The sequence below is a fragment of the Oryzias latipes genome, chromosome 18, assembly GCF_053564925.1.
Source record: "Oryzias latipes strain Hd-rR chromosome 18, Olatipes_Hd-rR_3.1".
NCBI classification, from domain to species: Eukaryota; Metazoa; Chordata; class Actinopteri; order Beloniformes; family Adrianichthyidae; genus Oryzias; species Oryzias latipes.
This window is the reverse complement of record NC_136254.1, coordinates 14,081,066-14,101,546: the sequence shown is the minus strand read 5'-3', so window position 1 is coordinate 14,101,546 and position 20,481 is coordinate 14,081,066. Positions and strand designations below refer to the sequence as shown.

The 20,481-nt window shown below is 38.7% G+C and overlaps 1 protein-coding gene across 4 annotated transcripts in view; it reads right to left on the bottom strand.

The window, feature by feature from the left end:
- The window catches only part of LOC101165595 (actin-binding protein WASF3), a 61,259-nt gene that overhangs the window by 28,743 nt on the left and 12,035 nt on the right, over positions 1 to 20,481 (bottom strand). For all 4 annotated transcript variants that reach the window (XM_023966126.2, XM_023966125.2, XM_078935958.1 and 1 more), the window contains exon 2: positions 1,418 to 1,562. In XM_023966126.2, coding sequence (XP_023821894.1) covers positions 1,418 to 1,550 — 133 coding nt within the window. In that variant the 5' untranslated portion in view covers positions 1,551 to 1,562. The remainder of the gene's footprint in view (positions 1 to 1,417; positions 1,563 to 20,481) is intronic.

The following is a 20,481-nucleotide window of genomic DNA, read 5'->3' as shown; positions in this document are numbered from 1 at the left end:
AAAAGAGGATATTTCCATTTTGAAATGCCTAGCTAACTTCTCGTAGCCTTCTCCTGCTTTGCTAGCATCAACTATTTTCAGTTTCAGTGTAGACAACTGCTTGGAAAATCCTTTACTGCCAATTGTTAGGGCAAGGTCAGATGAGTCAGATTATTTAAAATTTAAATGTGTTTATAATTTATTATATTTCAGACTCAAATCACCTAATCTTTGCAAACAATGATTGCTAACAATCCGTGACACTGTGAAAATGCAGGTTTTCCAAATGAGGCAGTGCATACTATAAATTGCGCACGGTGGTCAAACTTTTGCAGATGCCATAATTTTGTTTTCTGTTACTGTATCTGCCTTCTACAGATTTGCCCATTTTTCACCCACAGACAGCCTGTATCCTCCGTAAGTGTAGTTTTGACTAAGGTATTAATGCTTGAAAGGACCTTTCTGTTTTTTTTTCAAGACTACAGCATAACAGCGATGAGCATTGATCCTATCATTAACACATCAGACTTTTGTTCTTTTCATTCTACAGCTCAAATTCACCAGAGACAGACTGAGCGAAAGCAGAGCCTCGCTCCTCCACAGTGAGCTGTCACTGGGTTTCATTTAGCTCCTAACGGTTCATCTCCTTCGACCAGCTGTTCTAAACACACATGTCAACTGTTCAATCTGTCTTCAGGCATGGATAAATTCACAAAAACTATAGTCTTTTCATAAGAATTATAACTGCTAAAAGCTATGTGAGATGTGTAAAAGAAAAATGTTCAGAAACAATCTTAAAAGAAACACAGATCCTGCATAAAGTCAATATATATGAAAAAAAGTCAAATTAATCAACAGATCCAACTCAATAACATTCAGGATTTACCTTTTTAAGGTTCTTATTAGCTAAAAGTTTACAGGTTAACTATTAAATCAGAAGACAGAGACACACCACTCTAACATAGTACTAAAAACAGTACTAATGAAGTATCATACCAACTCCTAAAGCTAACTTTAACTAAGATAAACTGACAAACAGCAGAATAAGAGTAACATAGTTAAGTTACTTTCATCAACTGAATTTTATTTATAAAATGTTTTTAACTATTCATATTATTAATGACAGACTGGGGACCTGTCCAGGGTGTACCCTGCCTTCGCCCAACAGTCGCTGGGATAGGTTCCAGCAGGACAAAAGCGTCCTGTGAAAATAGGCTCTGAAAGTGGATGATTTAAGTCTGGAATACCAGTACCAGATATTTGTGTGTATTTGCCTTAGCCTGTAATCATGCTACGCCAAACAGAATTTTCAGGGAACTTCCTTGGCTTGGATGTGGCTTTGCTGTCCTGCCCACATCCGTTCACAGCCTTACTTCCGATTCAGAGGACATTTGGTCCTCCATCAGTTTGCAGAAAACATTAGCAACATCAGACTCACTTAAACTGCCCAGCTGTTTGATGATTGCTGCCAGCGTGCTGTTGGTGACACATTCCAGCTCACTGGTCACCCCATCCGGCAGCGCCCCACGGCACAAGTGCCGGGGTTCAATGTTCCTCTTCACCAGCGGCATCTTCCTGTACCTCTGTGGAAGAAACACAAAAAAATACACACAAAGAAATTAAGTCCTAAAACTTTGCTTACTTAAAGCGTTTTACTGTGCTGTCTTTTTCTGACATTTATTAGGCTGGAAATACTATAATAGAATACTACCATGCCAAAATAGCTTGCTGTAGAGCTGCTGGAGGCCCAGTCACACATCTACTACTAAATATCAGTGTGGCTGTTTGAGCCAAGAGTCAAACCAGCAGGAAAAAAGATTTTAAATGTTGCCAACAAGCCCCAACCAAAGACAGACAGAGAGGCCATAAAGAGCAGGAAGGAAGAGAAGAAAACTAAAAGAGAGTGAGAGGGATCAAAAAGAAAAGAAAGTCAGAAAAAAACTGTTGATTGTATGTGGGGCACAAAAAGCTTTAAGACAGAGACCAACTCTGCAAGTTCTCTCACTAAAAAGATGAGAGAGGCCTGTCATTTTCATCATAGGCATACCTAGCTATGGGAGACAAAATAAAAAAAAAAAAAACAGAAAATCACATTGTCTGATTTTTAAAGAATTTATTTGTAAATTATGGTGGAAAATAAGTGTTTGGTCAATAACAATAGCTTAACTCAAGACTTTATTATATACTCTTAGTTGGCAATGACAGCAGTCAAACATTTTCTGTGAGTCTTCACAAGGTTTTTACAAACTGTTGCTGGTGTTTTGGCCCATTCCTCCATGCAGATCTCCTCTAGAGCAGTGATGTTTTGGGGCTGTCGCTGGGCAACACAGACTTTCAACTCTCTTCAAAGATTTTCTATTGGGGTTAATATCTGGAGACTGGCTAGGCATTCCAGGACCTTGAAATACCACCTACAAAGCCACTCCTCGTTACCCAGGCAGAATGTTTGGGATCGTTTTATCTTGTCCCAGATCAAGGGAGATAATCAGTGGTCTTGTATGTCTTCCATTTGCTAATAATTGCTCCCACAGTTGATTTCTTCACATGAGGCTGCTTACTTATTGCAGATTTAGTCTTCCCAGCTTGGTGCAGGTGAACAATTCTGCTTCAGGTGTCCTTAGACTAGGACTGGGTATCACCAATGATTTCCAGCATCAATTTGATTTGATTCAATTCACCAGGGCCTGAATTTATGTGATTCACCATATTTTCTATTATTTTAATCCACTCAATTTGACTCAATTCACTTTTGAATAGACATGGTATATTTGTACATATTTGTATAAAAAACATTGTTAATCTAAATATATTTTGAAAATAGTCAAATTAAAGTTAAAGTAAAGGACCATTAGCTGTCACAGACCTAGGTGTGTGAAATTTGTACTCTAAAATTGATTCGTGAAATCATAAACCAGTGAGATTGTTTACACCATGGTGTTACATGGTTTCTCAAACTGAGAAGCTCCAACAAAATGTGCAGATCATTAACATTCTAAAGGCTCTAAACTTGCTCAATTTACAAAAATAAATGTTCTGCCTCTCCTGGAGGGCGTTTTACTATGGCTTCCAGGTAAAACTCATGCTATAGCATTACGCCTTATTCCAGAGGGTTTGAGCAAAAAATGGTGCTTTAGACCAGTGTTCCCCAATGTTTTTGTGGCCTCTGACCAGTTAGCCCTTTGGGAGAGTGTGGAGATGGGCTGGGTTTGGCCGCGTATTGGCAAAGTAACAGTGTACTTAAAAGTAGTGGCGGGCCATCAAGGCCTTCTCTGAAGGCCTAAAAAAATCTGAATCATGTGTTAATTATATTTTGTCCATGCATACTCATTAAATCATTCCAAATGGTCTTTCCATTCCCTTTATTTTGTTTATGATGGTTATGCTGCTTCCAGACAGCCGTTTTTTTCATATTGGAGAATTTAACCAATCGCATTTTAGCTTGTTGTTGCTAGGCAGGGTCAGAGCTAAAGAGGCCTTCACTATCCATTCTGCAGGCCCTCTAATGCAAAATCTTCAACCAATCATATTTGAGTTGGTGTCAGCAGGGCCTTCTAGCAAGCTTAGGCAACGTCACAGTATTCAGACCTTCTCATTGGACAAAAGTTTTAGGAATACAGAAAAAATTCCCACATGCAGCCTTGCACAGTTGTGAACACTAGACTCTCCCAGGCTCAAGAGGAATAATGCGCAAAGAGAAACAACATTTCTATTTATTTACCTCTCAATTTTCTTTCTTATCTCAGGAAATGGAGTGATTGGATGGCGTCATTTAAGATGTGGTTTATTTATTGATCAATTTTTTAACAGTATAGTTTCCTTCAGATTTAGGCAGTACATTTCAGTAGTAGTTGCACTACATTTCTTAACATCTATCTTTCAAAAACAGAAAAGCAGAAGCTGTGGCCTCTCTAATTTGTTAATGTCTCATGGCTGTTTTGTAATTGGTTTTGGCAATTTAACTGAACACATTCTAAGTAAAATATAACTAAAGTAATTGATTAATAACATCTACAGTATAATAGTTATTGTAGAGCATGACCCAAGTATCATTTTACTCCAGAGGTCCCTAAAAGTGCATGTGGGGATGTTGGCTCCAAGATAAATGTCTGTTTGAAGGATGACAGGAAAAATGTAAAGACAAACCAAATAAAAAATATAAATTTAAAATATAAATATAAATTAAATGCCCCCAAAATAAGAGAATCTGAGGGTGTGATAGAACCTCTGTCAATCGATGATTCACTTATCAACTCTGAGATGGATGCACGCTTCATCCTCAGCCAGTCTGGACTCAAACACATAAGCCTTCAATAAAAAGCTACCTCCCTCTAAAAACCTCCTGACATTCAATTAAACAAACCACCTTAGATGCCACTTGCCTGTCTTAAGAGTGTAATCGAGTTTCCCAGTGCAGTGAATATGCGTGTGTTACCAAGTCAATATCGACAACCTCTCCCAGCTCTTGTAAAAAATCTAATAGCCTGTCCGTTTAATAATATATAAAAACCCTCTTTTCAACCTCTCCACCACACTGGCCACTCCATCTCTCAGCCTCGTCCTTAGACATTCTCCTTCCAGGTCTGTTCCCCACCCATGTCTGTTTTCATCAATAAATCAGTGAATATCTTTGCCCAAACACTGAGAGGGATTCCAGCTGCGTCTGTGCTATGTGGATGTAAGAGTGTGCAGTTTATTTGTTTTTTAAATCTGTTGCTGTGTTTTTGGAGCACGTTAGATTGCCTGCACTTAGGCTCCTGATGCCAGCAATTCTGGGTCAACTGAAAGGCAAAAGGACTTCAGGTCGATGTGCTGAAGCACACACATTTGATAGGACCAAACCAACAGAGTCAGGCCAAACAGGGAAAATAAATGCAATATAGCAGTGTTTTTCAACCAGTGTGCCGCGGCACACTAGTGTGCCGTGGGAGATGGTCAAGTGTGCCGTGGGAAATTGCCCTCATTACCTGATCTAAAAACATTTTCCATCTCAAGGATTTCAGCTCTCTGTTCATCCAAGCAGGCCCTGATAAAACACTGAGGAGTTAGGAATATAAAAGATCTTAAAATTACTTTTTCTTTGTGTTTATTTAATTCTATTAAAGACAATTTGTTAAGTATGACTGTACCGCGATTTACCTGCAGCTATGACAGTTTGCGGAAAAGTCCCGCACCTTTAACTGTCTCCGCCAATCATTCTTGAAGGCTTAATCACATGTCATCAGTCTGACCAATCAGAAGTGCTTAAAGTCTTCACTTCCTTGTCCCGATTTAGCTCAAAAGGTCGCTCAGTTCTAACAAAAATACCAGCTAAAGCTCGTCTTTAGCGGTGTAGCTTTCCACAGAGTCCGGTGTCAGACCGTGGAACAAGTGAACAAAACAATGAAGCTCCGAGAAGAGAGTCTGTGTGCCCTTTTTCTGCAGTTTTTACACTACATCTCCCATGATGCATTGGCTTAAAGGGCCAGTGTCCCATCGCACCATGAGTTGTCCTTGTGAAACGTCTTGAAACCACAACAAACAAACAAACAGTTTCTAAATTTTCTAATTGCGGGATTTTTGTCAAGGTTAAAGTGTGCCGTGGCTCAAAAAAGTTTGAAAAACACTGCAATATAGACATATATTGCTTTCATTTCTGTCTTTATTTCTTCTTTTTGTTAGAGGGACAGTCCTGACCAGCATTCCCATGTTAACTTGAATATATATACTGTTTATATATATATATATATATATATATATATATATATATATATATATATATATGTATTTATTATTATTATTATTTTTTTTTACTTGTCCTGTCCAACAAGCAGATAAGAGCTGAAGGACTCTTGTATTGGACAGATATTACTGTTACAATAGGGGTTTATGGATCTTCAGACAAACGATGTGCATATTTTAATAAACCCCTTTTGTATTTGAGGCCAGTTTGTTTTTCTTTCTGGGTGGGTGGAATGCTCCTGCCCCAGGTGGAAGAGTCTTGTCAACGAGTGAGGGAAGATTGGAGCGTAAGATTGACAGGCGGATTGGAGCAGCATCTGCCGTTATGTGGTGGCTGTACCGGTCCGTTATGGTGAAGAGAGAGCTGAGACAGAAACCAAAGCTGTCAATATACCAGTCGATCTTCGTTCAAATAATCACCTATAAAAGAACGAGGTCCTGGATAAAAGGGGCTGAAATGAGCTTCCTTTGTAGGGTGGCTGGGCTCTCCCTTGGAAATAGGCTGGGTCGGGCATCTGGTTCGGATGCCTCCTGGACGCCTCCCTGGACAGGTGCTCCGGGCATGTCCCACTGGGCGGAGGCCCCGGGGAAGACCCAGGACATGCTGAGACGTAGATCATCTTTGGCATCTTTGCTTAGATTGTTGCCCCTTCGACCCGGTCCCGGATAAGCGGAGGATGATGGATGGATGGATGGATTTTTGGTTGCTGGTGTGCCTTGGGATTTTTGTCAAGGAAAAACTGTACCTTGGCTCTAAAAAGGGTGAAAACCATGTTTGGACACTACCAATCATACACAGACACACCTTAAAGTGACTTAAAGAGAAAAAAATAATAGTAATTCATCTTCTTCCGTTTATTACCTTTTGGGGACACGGGCTGCCGGAGCCTATCCCGGCCACTTGTGGGTGAAAGCAGGGGACACCCTGGACAGGTCGCCAGTCTGTCGTAGGGTAGAGTGTCCACAATCACAAACCCATGCACTCTCACATTCACACATAGGGACAATTTAGAGAAGCCAATTAACCTAGCATGTTTTGGATGGTGGGAGAAAACCAGAGTCCCCGGAGAAAGCCCACGCATGCATGGGGAGCACAAACTCCACACAGACATAGAGCAGGTTATCAAGGTAAATAAAATAAAACAAAACCCACTCAGATGAAAATCATGTTTTTAAGATGTTCTTGTATTATTTTTCTCATCACGGACATATCCCACTAGGAACAGATACATCTATTAGAGATCTAAATAATGGCTATTTCAAAGCTCACAGCTATAGATATGCATTATGCATCTAATATATATCACTTCATAGAGTTCTATTGCATATCACAGTTTAGATCTCTATCGGAAGACTTTCCCACAGCTAATTGCATCGTGGTCCCATCATGCCTTGCACATTGTAAACAAGCCATTTGGGTAGTTTCTTCCCACTGGGCACAAGATGCCTATTAGTTATCTAATAGACCTCTGCAATAGATGTATATTAAATAACTATTTAACATTAACAATAGATTATTAGTTATCTGATAGACATCTAGATGTCTATTAGTAATCTCCGGCCTGCAGGAGTATTTATTGAGGTCTGGGTCGCCCCGCTTGCCTCATCAATCTGGAACAAGACGGACACTCCCCGTCTGACCCAGCTGACCTGCCACGGCACCTTCTACCGGCTCCACAGTTCCCACCCGGGGTATCTGATCCCACAAAGGCAACAGTGCTGTCCTGAAGCACGCGCTTCTCATGCGCTGTCCACGGATCGCCATTTGCTCTGCCGCAGTTAAGCCAGCCGCACATTTGAAATGTCAAGCCCCAACCCCATTACATGTTTTACAGTGTGGCATGAAATGTGACTGTTGCTGCTTTCTATTTTCATTATAAAATGCCTTCCCTTTTTTTATTATGTATTACTACAAAAAGATTATTAATACATGCAACAAATTCATAATACTATGCTTAATAATATTAATAATGCTAATAATTCATATCGGGCGATAACAATATATGTCACAATTTAACTCAAATAACTATTTTTGTCAAATTTGAACACTACTCATAAGAGAAATATGTAATCAAATCAGCAAGTTGTTTAGATTTAAATACTTATTTTCTATCATAGTTTAAACATAACAGATGCACTAAAGGAATATTATTAAAGCAAATGCTTTCAAGTTTCAAAAGAGGTCATAAATCAAATAGAATGCTAAACTGCTTGATTCCATTTTAAAACAAAACAGTAATTCCACCATTGAATTCCAATGTTTTAAAGTTTTACAGAACAAACATAAAATCGACAAACATTTTTGTCAACATCCTGTGAATAAGCTAAACACGGGTGGGCAATTATTTTAACTCGCGGGACACATTAGGTTCTAAAATTCGATAGAAAGGCCAGACCACGGGCAGATGTGTGGAGTGAGAATGATATAACATAGAATGTGGATGAAAACATTTGGATTGAAAATTATATTCTAAAACAGAATATTCTAGAGTTTTTAGTTTAAAACTTTTGTTCCCATTTTAGATCACTTTTTTATTGTGAAGCCCTTTGGTAGCCTTCAAAGAGTTGTAAAGTGCTATATGAATAAGATTTCATTCATTCATTATCCTTTTAATAAAATAAATGACACTATTTATGAAATAAAACAATGACAAAATAACACGCTCTCTGATTTTCAAAGATAAAAATTCAGGAAAAATATACTGATACATTAAAAAACAAAAAAGCAAAACAAAAATGAATAATGGATCCGCTCCCGTCATAATTTCGCAGAGACTTTGAGCTCATCACGCTTTGCGCAGCTGTGCTGTGTCCTGCAAGTCTGTTTCTCATCCAGTAATAATTAAAAATCACATTTCTATGTCTTCTGCTGCAGCTACGCATATATCTGCGTTACTTTTTCACCAGTACTGAGTTCCCTCGTTTATTGCCGGAGTTACGTTCTAAAAATAACCGTGATCTGTGAAATCCACAGAAATCCAGTGTCTGATTACAGAAGTTTATGACAGTAAAACTCCTCACTGCCTAAATGCACTTTTCTCAGACAGACTTGAACATTTTCACCTTTTTTCTTGTTTAAATTCACAAATCTTCATGGAAATTAGGTCCTGGATCTTAGAATGAAGATCTGATCGATTACAGATTTCTGTAGATCCGGACTGAGGAGATTGATTGACAAGGTCTCCAGCCAATCAGGACACAGGACAGGGTGCGCTGTTTAAAACAACAGCATAGTCGCTCTAAAAGAATGAGCTAAACCGGGAAAGATGAACTGCGACGTGGAAAGGGAAGACTGTCCTCTGTTCTATTTGACAGAGATTTTAGAGGGTTTCAGGTTGGACCACAGACTGCAGAAGGAGGGAAGAAAATGTCACGTCTTGATCGTGCGGCCAGATTTCAAAACAAAAACAAAACATGGGTCTCTGATAAAGTTCAGTGGGCCGGACCAAACATGGAGGTGGGCCGGATCCTTAGCATAGCATTATAGCATTAGCATCTAATAACAGGGCTGTCTCCAAATCAACACATTTTATTAATCTCTCTGCTGCTGTAAGTGAAGCAGCTTTATCCTCCAGTTCTGACTGGATACTCAGGGCTCGACATAGCCATTTGTCCGCTGGCCCGGTCCTGTTTTTCGAGCAGTACGGACCACAAGACTTTATTTTTTACTTGTCCGCTCGGGCCACTAAAATATCTAACAATTAATACATTTTTCACCTTTTACAATAAAGTATATTTTGCGAAAACGTGTAGATTTACCTCGTCTTTATAATTCACTTTTTCTGCTAGTCCTGTGTTCAGACTTCAAGGGTTTCTATGGGAAACCTTTTATCACTCTTCTCCTCCTCTCCCGCCTGCGCGCGCGGCTGTCACTGCCGAGCACCACGCGGCACGCGCTCACTCAATTTTTTTTCAAACTTTATTGAATGTAACAATTCAATACTAAACAATGTTAAACAGCAACAACGAAGGAACAAGCCAGTGGGTTATTATTACATTTTAGGCAGATATATTTAAACTGACACACATATCAGCGCCCCCTGGTGGTTTTTCACCGCGATGATCATAAATCCAACACCGTCACTGAAGAGAGACTGAAGCATGTCAGAGATGTGGAAGACATGGCAGGAATAGATAGGAATATGTTATGTAATAACAATAAAGTAATGGTGGAATTAGTGCTATGGACAGCAAGATATTTAATGAATGCATTGAAGATGAAACTGTATGCACTAAGCTTTAAGCTGAATGTCAAAGAATCAAAGGCAACTCCAAATACCTGAATCTCAGACTCAAATGGAGTTTAAGGTCAAACTACTTAATTTTGTTTTTCTTTACAACACTGTAAGCAGTAAGTATTTCTAGTTAGCTGAATGATCTCAGTAATTTAATTGTATTTAATTTTTCAATTATTTAATTTAATTAGGTAACTAAAGTAACTAAAAAGTAAATGTAACTTTGCAACAGTAACAAAAAGCAGAACCTTAAGGCAGTCAGGGCAAAAAAGTCAATAAAACTTCTTACCTTTTGATTAGGAACAAATGTGAAATAGCAGTGATTAGAAGCAGCATGAAAACTTCTTAACTAGTGTTAACTACTACACTGCAGCGCTCTCTTCAAAACATCTGAAACAGACTAGAGCAGATTTAAGTTTGATATGCTCTATTTTTAGTCATTGAAAAGTGTATAAATAAGTGCTAGATGTCACCAGAATGCACCAAATTGCACCATATTAAAATTTTCCGGGGGGGCATGCCCCCGGACCCCCCTAAAGTTGCAAGCACCTGCGGAGCGGCGGGTCTCGCTGTGCGCGGTGTCGGGCCAGTAACTTTCAAAAACTACTGGCCCTGTGGGCCAGTGCAAATTTCTGGGCTATGTCAACCCCTGATACTGTTACAAATTGCCGCATGTTCCGCTGATTCATCATCCTAAATTGAACACTACACCAGTGTTTTTCAACCGCTGCCCCGCGGCACACTAGTGTGCCGTGGGAGATGGTCAGGTGTGGCGTGGGAAATTGCCCTCATTAACTGATCTAAAAACATTTCCCATCTCCAGGATACCAGCTCTGTGTTCATCCAAACAGGCCCTGATAAAACACTGAGTAGTTAGGAATATAAAAGATTGTAAAAGACTTTTTCTTTGTGTTTATTTGATTCTATTAAAGACATTTTGATAAGAATGACGGTACCGCGATTTAGCTGCAACTACAGCTGTTTTCGGAAAAGTCCCGCCCCTTTAACTGTCTCCAACAATCATTCTTGGAGGCTTAATCACATGTCATCCTTCTGACCAATCAGAAGTGGTTAAAGTCTTCACTTCCTTGTTCTGATTCTGCTCATAAAGTCTCTCAGTTCCAACAAAAATACCAGCTAAATATGGGATTACATTTCTGCCATTAATTAAAAGCGCGTAAAGACAACTGAGCAGGCATATTTAGGAACTGAGTGAGTGAACCTTACAACCGCGCTGGCGCAATTCTAACTAAGCGACCCCGTATTTTACAATTTCACGGCTGCAATCCTAACTGAGCAGTGGTCTTGCTCGGTCAGATCCTTTTTGCGCACTCACCTGAATTTACGCTCAGTGTTAAGGGGGTGTGTTTGTCACTTGGGGGCAGGAACATTTCTGGTTGATCTGATTGGCTAAAATTTGCATGTCAAGCAGCGGGGCGGGACTTTCATTTTGGGTCTTTAATAGAAAAGGAACGGCGGCTGTAACGTGGATTAAAAGCATTAAAACGGTAACAAATTCAGTGAATTTCACATGAGAAAAAATTACAGCACAAAAAAACCCGCTGCACTTTCTTACCTTGGTTTTGGGTCGTTGGTTAATGTTTTAATCTACATTACATCCGTCGTTTTTTCTATGAATGCCTCTTACACTAAGGGAGGGAGGGGGCAAACAAGTTTGACACAAAGAGCCGACATTTCTAACTGTGACAGTCAAAGAGCCACACCACACACTGACCTGCCAGACACACACACACAAACACACAATTAAAGCCATGTTATTTCCCATAACCCCGTCCTCTCCTTACAACAGCACTGGATTAAACGGCGCCGTTTCAGTTTTGAGTGTTTTTTCTGTATTTAACGTTAACACACATACCGTTGAAACGTGCATGCTGGTGTGTGTTTAAAAAAAGCAGCGAGCGCAAAACTGAGTTGGTTGTGATTTATTATTATTAATTTAAAAAAATTAATGAAAAATTTATTCAGGAATTTCATTTTACAATATACTTATTTTAAATTTTCCCTTCCTGCTCACACTGGACCATAAAATAATCAAATGTCATGAAATATTTAAATATGCTTTTTAGTGGCTGTTTTAATATTCTATTGCTATTTATAATTACAAATTAATCAATTGATTTCCAATTTCATTTAGTTAATAACAATTTAAAATAATTAATGACACATTGATTACTTTCATATTGAACATACCCGGTATTTATCTCAATTTGTCCTTTCCAGCCCACACTGGCCATGAGATAATTAAATATGTCAGAATATTTAAATGGGCTTCGTAATGAATATTTTAATAATTTTATATTTTCATGCCACACACATTTAAACATTCATTTATTGATTTCCTTTTTTTTTCTTTCTATCTTCTACTCTGTTTGTTCCCTTTTGGGGTCACGGGGCTGCCGGAGCCTATCCCGGCCACTCACAGGCGAAGGCAGGGGACAGTCAGGGGCCAGTCTGTCGCAGGGCCACAATCAAACACCCATGCACTCTCACATTTAGACCTATGGACAATTTAAAGCAACCAATTAACATATGAAGCATGTTTTTGGATGGTGGGAGGAAGCCGGAGTCCCCGGAGAAAACCCACACACATGCACGGGGAGAACATGCAAACTCCACACAGAAAGGTCCCCCATTGATGTTCTGGTTCAGGTCCTCCAGCCGGGAATTGAACCAGGGGCCTTCTTGCTGTTAGGCAAGAGCACTAAGAGTGATTAGCAGTGATTTCCATTTTTATCTATTAAATGACAATTTGCGACACATTTATTTAATAATTTTATAGCGTTTTTTTTCTTTCAGTTTTGTCCTCCTTCATTTCACATTTCTCTTATAAGCCACAGATCATTCGAATTTTGACAAATATAGTTACTTGGTTTATATTGTGATATATTTTGTTATCGCCTGAAATAAAACTATAATGTGATATAAAATAATTCCAAACCTCCCAGCCCTACTTTCATACAAATATTTAAAAAATGAATCCCAGACTGCTGTCCATGCGATGTAGTGGTACTTTCTCTAAACACTCTAAAAAGAGTATTTGGGCTGTAGTTGGAAAGATAAACTTTTTTACACTGTTCTAATTTAACTATTTAGTTTGGTAAAAATAAATATTTTTTTTAAAGATAATTCAACTTAAAAATAACACGCAGTTGTCTGAAATAGTTATTTTACTTTTAATCAACCTAATTTAATTAAGTTGGTGTAACTTTGGTGTGAAGCTGTCAATGCGTCATGACGTCATAACGTAAGGCAGCACATGGAATTATGGGATACCATTTTCTTTGCCTATCTGGGCAGATTGGGGTTTAAGTGTGAGTTTTTGTCCATGTGTTTTGTTGTTTAGCTGTTTTACTCTGTTTAAACTAGTAATTTAAATTGTTATATTTATTTCTTTTGTGCACTATGAGTATGGGAGAGGATGATGACCAACCCCCTTGAGTGGAAAGACACCGTATTTCCCAATTTTAAAGACAGAGTTCATCACACGTGAAGTCCTGCCTTGTAATGCGAGACATTGCTTGGTCACTCATGTCTGTTATATGGAAATTACAAGGCCCGTTGGTTAAAACTTTATAAAAATGTGTCAATTGAAATTGTATAAACAAAATTAAAAACATTTTTTTTAAGTAGGATCAACTTATTAAATTGAGTTGGATAGCCATAAAAAATTAAGTTCAATAAACTTAATTCAATTAGGTGTTACCAATTGAAGTGATTCAATTAAGTTGAATGAACATTTTTCTTTTTAGAGTGTACATAATTTTCAATCAAACAGCAAAGAAGACATAACAATCCATGAGCTAATGGAGGATGTGTCAGCGTGAAATGTCTTGAAAAATTATAATTCTGTAGTTTATCTTTCATCTCTCCTTTCTTGCTGCCAGGCCAAATTCATCCTGCCATGTTGATGCCCTGCTGAGTTTTTGAAAGATATAACTGCATTAGATGCATGAATTGTCTTGTAAATTGAATGATTAGTCACTCTGCAGTGAGCTGTCAGATCCAGCTCATGTCTGACCGCGTACAGAGCTGGTGTTAAAAGGTACACCCAAAGCTAGACACAGATTCCCCTCCTCAGTGCTCGGCAGTAGAACCTTTCTGTCTCTTACTTTTTGAAACACTCTCCTCACTTTTTTTGGATCACACCCCTGCTATTGAAGGCTGAAGCTAAACACTAGCCTCAGCAACACACGTTCACGTGCCACTTCATATAAAAAGTCTATGTAACGCGTGTAAATGTGCATTTCAGGCTACTGCGTTCAAAACTCTCATGTTCATGCATGTTTTAAGACCACAACAAGGGTCTACGTACAAAACGCGCGTTCAAAGTTAAACCAGTTGAACTTTGACCAATCAGGGACACAGATTTGCTAGTGACATTTGGATGGGATCCTTTTTAATTAATTGTTTGTAAATTGATCATTAGAGGAAATTAGCAATTGTGGTTTGTGCCCAGCTGGAAATATATGACACCAAGTCTTTCATATAATGGGACAGAGCTGTGAAAGAAAAACCCTGGAGCAAGATTCACGAGATTTGTATTATTTTGCACCAATCGTCCGACCATAGGTGCATGCACTAGTATTAGGTTGCAACAGCCCAGTGTGAAAACTGTATGGTTACAGATATGCACTGTTAGCCGGTGTGAACATAGCATGAGTCACATGATCACAGACGTTTTAGGAGAAGCAACAAATTCAAGAGCTTTAATGAATCTGTAAACGTCAAGATAATAATGACAGAAAAAGATTTTAAAAAATGTATTTTTTAATGCTGTAACCTGGGTAAAAACTCCACCAGTGCTTTAATAGCTGTGATTACCCATGTAATCAGATGAGACTTTATCCCTCAAAAGCTGATTGGAGTCTGTTAGTTAAGAGGAGCTGAGAAGCTCCACTAACTCCCCCAACTCCCTCTAACCCCAGTCTGGCTGATACCCTAAAACAACTGACCCAGGGGTAGAGAAAAAATTGCAATTTCTGTGCAGTAAATCATTTAAAAAAGAAATATTTATTTTCAGCAAAGCGGATCAGGCTGGTAAACACATGCAGTGCTGGAAATGACACTGGCTATCTTTTCTCAAACTGCAGGCGGTCTGCCAGGTGTTCACTAAGGCTCTTACTGCTCTATATGTTCAGCCATGTCCACCTCAGACTACATACACATCAGATTACCTCTCCCACTGTGCCACACCAATCTCAGGCAGACTCAATCTACGTGATCACCCTCCTGCAGATCCTTTTTCTTCTTTACATAAGTGTGGTTATAGCCATTTACTGGGATTAATAAAAATAACTTCTTTGTCTAGCAAAACCAAAAACATATGAAAAAAGAAACAAATGCGCACCTTAGGATAAAATAGTTTGTTTTAAAAACTGTCTCTTATCCATGAGGTTTAGATATCATGTTCTGATTGTGATCAATTATTCACCTTCAGAAAAACGTTTTTGGACATGAGATGATTACCACAAATCCCATGATGTACAGTGTCTGGTCTATTTTGTTCATTTTACTCAAGGCCAGGGCTCGACATAGCCATTTGTCCGCTGGCCCGGTCCTGTTTTTCGAGCAGTGCGGACCACAAGACATTACTTTTCACTTGTCCGCTCGGGCCACTAAAATATCTAACGGTTTATATATTCTTCACCTTTTTCAATAAAGTAAATTTTGCGAAAACGTGTAGATTTACCTCGTCTTCATAATTTAGTTTTTCTGCTAGTCCTGTGTTCAGACTTCAAGGGTTTCTATGGGAAACCTTTGATCACTTCTTCTCTCCCGCCTGCGCGCGCGCGGCTTTCACTGCCGAGCACCACGCGGCACGCGCTCACTACTTTTTTTTTTTCAAACTTTATTGAATGTAACAATTCAATACAAAACAATGTTAAACAGCAACAACGAAGGCACAAGCCAGTGGGTTATTATTACATTTGATTATAAATCCGACACCGTCACTGAAGAGAGACTGAAGCATGTCAGAGATGTGGAAGACATGGCAGGAATAGATAGGAATATGTTAGATGGAGTAGTGGGTATAATTAGTAGTATGGACAGCAAGATATTTAATGAATGCATTGAAGATGAAACTGTATCCACTAAGCTTTAAGATGAATGTCAAAGAATCAAAGGCAACTCCAAATACCTGAATCTCAGACTCAAATGCAGTAGAATGTTAAACTACTTAATTTAGTTTTTCTTTACAACACTGTAAGCAGTAAGTATTTCTAGTTAGCTGAATGATCTCAGTTAGACCTGCACAATATGAGGAAAACTCGCGATATGCGATATCAGAGATTAAAATTGCGATAACGATATAATTTGCGGTATATAAACAAACAGCAAAATAACCAAATAACCATTCCCAGTTTAAAAATTATACTCCAAATGACCCACGTTGACATAGGTTACAAACATCTAACATAACAGGGCTCCATCTGATTGGTCAACAATGTGAAGGCGTCCATCCGATTGGTCAAATGCATTAAGGGATTTATTTGATTCGTTAAATGGTTCAAGCTGCCATTAGATTGTTTTAACACATTTAAGGTTTATGATTTATTGCGATATTTGCCGTTAGAAGCACCATGAAAACTTCTGAACTAGTGTTACCTACTACACTGCAGTGCTCTCTTCAAAACATCTGAAACAGACTAGAGCAGATTTAAATTTGATATGGTCTATTTTCAGTCATTGAAAAGTGTAGAAATAAGTGATGTCACCAGAATGCACCAAATTGCACCATATTAAAAGTTTCCGGGGGGGCATGCCCCCGGACCCCCCTAAAGTTGCAAGCACCTGCGGAGCAGCGGGTCCCGCTATGCGCGGTGTCGGGCCAGTAACTTTCAGGCAGGGCCAGTAAGTTTCAAAAACTACTGGCCCTGTGGGCCAGTGCAAATTTCTGGGCTATGTCAACCCCTGCTCAAGGCACTTTTTTACATTCACTTAATGACATGCAAATAAATGTTCATGGAGGATTATAACCCAAAGAGCTGATTGAATGTTATCGCCCCAATTAAAAATATATACTTTTGCTTTATATAAACAAAACAATTAAACTAATGTTAGCAATTTAAAATTTCTATAAAACGAATACTTCATTATAATAATAAAGATATCTAATAGTTTAAGCAGGTAATTTAACTTGTGTCACAAAAAAGGTTGATAAGTGACAATTTTATAGCCATTTGAGTGTCATAAAAAGTTTTTTCTTTTTAATGTAATGAAGACAAACCCAAGCTTAACTGAAGACAGTAAAGAAATGCAGTGAAACAGATAAGGTTTTATTCTAACTCAATTCAGCAGGTTTTTCTCTGTCACGCTTAAGGAAGAACCACATTTCCTCTTTAAAATGTATTAGAAAAACTCAAACAGAAATGCAAAATTATGGAAAAAGTTCTAAGCCCTGGAAACTTTCACAAAATAAAAATAATAAAATGATTTAAACAAACATAATGATGCATGATGGGCATGACCTGTTAAGTCCAAATATGAAATGTTCATTGCAGTCCTTTTCCTGCATATAGTTTTCATTCTTCTGCATTCTCTTTCCTCTCAAGCTTAACTCTCTTTAACGTTAGCATCTATGGACACTCTTGTGTGAGAAACCACTGTACACAGTGAATCCAATTACAAAGTCACCCCCCTCCACACACACACACACCCACCCACACACTTCTTGCACTTATCCTCTCTAAAACCAAATTATGCAAAAGTGTAAGACACAAGGAGCAGAGAGGAGTTGAGGAATTCCTCCTGAAGAGCCTAATTCTTCCTTTTTCACCTCTTTATTTCTGAGGAGAAGCAGTGGAGTCTTCAGGGTTGTTGGCATGGTTTCATTGGAGGAATTTGTCTTTTGGCTGAATGATGGAGATTAGAAAATCTCAATTATTCAAAGAAGCGTCTTCAGTGCTTTTCCTCTAAGGTTGAGTGAAGACGAGTTATGAAAGTGTTGTTTAACAGAGTATAAACACCTAAAAAAAACCTGAATGCTTAACAAAACCTTTTGGTACGTTCTGTATTCAAGTTCACTGTATAGTCCAACGTAGCAGGGTTAGACTTTGCAGTTTTGTCACTAATAAACTCTATGAAGAAAAAAATCCTTAAGCCTTTGTCTAATGTGACGCTCGTTGGTAAAGTAAGCCTAGGCGCAGTCGACCTACAAAGAAGGGTTGTCTCTGGGAGCCCAGGGTGTTTAAATCAGCAGCTGGCAAGGAAGCCGACGGCCCAGCAGGTTCTTCATCTACGCTCCCCTCCTCCCTCGAACCCCTTCCTACGGACGCAAAAGTCTCATACAAGCGTCTTGAGCTGAGTTTTTGTGATGAACCGGAGGAGTCACGTGACTGGAAAAAAATCTGCGAATACCGCGTATTTTGAAACGCGAAAACGCGGGGGAACACTGTATCTCGTTATATTATGCGTTAACGGGATCACAAAAGGAATAACACCAACAATTCACATTTTCACTTCGAGGGTTAACTATGTGTTTTTGTGTTTTGTGGTAGGATGATAATCATGGTAATCACTAAGAAATTGTGCAGTCAATCCAGTCTTGTGTCGAGATATGCTTTTCCTGCTAGAATTTGTTCCCCCTGTCGCGCATGACTTCTGGAATTGTTGATTTGTTTTGTAGCATTCATGCAACAGGTTTGGTGCCTTCTTGGTGTGATGGCTGCCCCATCGGGGCAGTAAACTCCTGCACCACACCCATACCATACAAGTGTTCACTTTCCATTTTGCATATACTTTGAGATGACTTCTTTTTTTTCAAACATATCACAAACACACGTTTGGTTCAACATAAATTTATAAACGCATTTCAGTTTACTTTATAATAATTTGTTTCATTTATTTCATGTAATGCTTAGAGTTCTCAGTGCTGAGGGGACCATTGCTGCTGCCATCTGCTACTGGAACCATAAAGTCAGGCCTGACACAAGAATGCATGCCAGTCAGGAGAGGCCTTCTAGCAGGCAGCTAATTGGACTGAACCATCGCCTGGGGAAGAAGAAACTCTTTTTGTGTTGCTTTACTTTAGTTTCTATTTTGATGTTCCTTAGTTTAATTCATTTGTGTATGTTAATTTACCACAGGCTGGACATTAGTTCTGTTTGTTTTCTGTATTATGCCATAGTCCTATTAAGTTCTCCCTTGTGTGTCTAGTTTGTCTAATATGACTATATATGCTCCCTTGTGTTTTCATTTGGGGAGGTCAGTTTAGGTAAGTTTGTTTGTCTGTTCAGTGATCCTCTTTTAAAGTTAAAGCTTGAGTTAATTTTTTTACTTTGAACTCTTGTAAGGACCCATTTTCGCCCATTTACATGTTTAGAAAAATACATTTAAGTATTTTTGATAAAATGATTTGCTGTCCTTGCCTTATACCGCTCGGTCCACCACACTTGGGCCCTAATAGGACATAGCAAACGCTGATGTCACGTCGGTGTCATGATTTGATTAGCTGCATATCAATGTGTTTGACTAGTTTGACTAGTTATTCTAGTGAGACGGTAGAAGTGACGTTTATACCATAAAACTTTTTTTCATCGAATTTCTAGGCTATTGAAATGTTCACAAAGAACATTTCAATCATAAAGGTCCACAAAGACACGGATGAACTTGACTGGCTTGCATAGAGTCTTGATCTGAACCAAACAGAACACCTTTAGGATGAATTAGAGCAGAGACTGGGAGCCATACCTTCTCCACCAACATCAGTGTTTGACCTCACCAATGCACTTTTGGAAGAATGGTAAAAATCCTAAAACACTCTTCAACTTTGTGGATAGCCTTCTCAGAAGAGAAGCTGTAATAGCTGCAAAAGGGGGACCCACATCAACTCTATAGGTCAAGCTAGTGAGTGAATATTTTTCGCAATATGGTGTACTACAGTACAACACAATACAGACCTGTCTGAATCTCAATCTTTCCACCAGGTTCACTATAAACTCTTTTCGTGTGAGTTAATATGATGCCTATGATGTTATGATTGTGTAGCCCAGCCAAACTTTGAGGAAAAAATTAAACTAAGCTACTAAAATGTAAATAAGTTATTTAAGTTAAACATACTTCCATAGTATTAAAAGATAAATGCATATGATTTGTTAAAAATGTTTAACGGTTATCTGTCTGTATAATGATCCATCCAATCAGAAATAAATGGGTGTTTTCTAAGAGGTAAGCTCGAAAAAAAAAAGTTTCACTGATGGCCAGATAGAGTCAGACCTTAGTGAGGAGCGGAGCTGAAGCTAAACGGTTGGTTGCCACGATTTTTCCTAAGGTCGACGCAGAGTCAACTTTTTAAAATTGTGGAAACAACTGTCATGTCAGAAATGATTTAGTTAGATGTGTTTAAACTGTTAGTTTTGGCACAATGGCTACATATTACAATATGAAGCAAAATGCTAATTGCGACTAGCTTTAGCATGCTAAGTGTAACGTATTGGACTAGTCCTCACTATGCTAGGTAAAAACAAAAAAAACAAATGTTCAAAGTTCTAAATGGGACTTTTATGCAGTTGACCAGAGACGTGTCTTT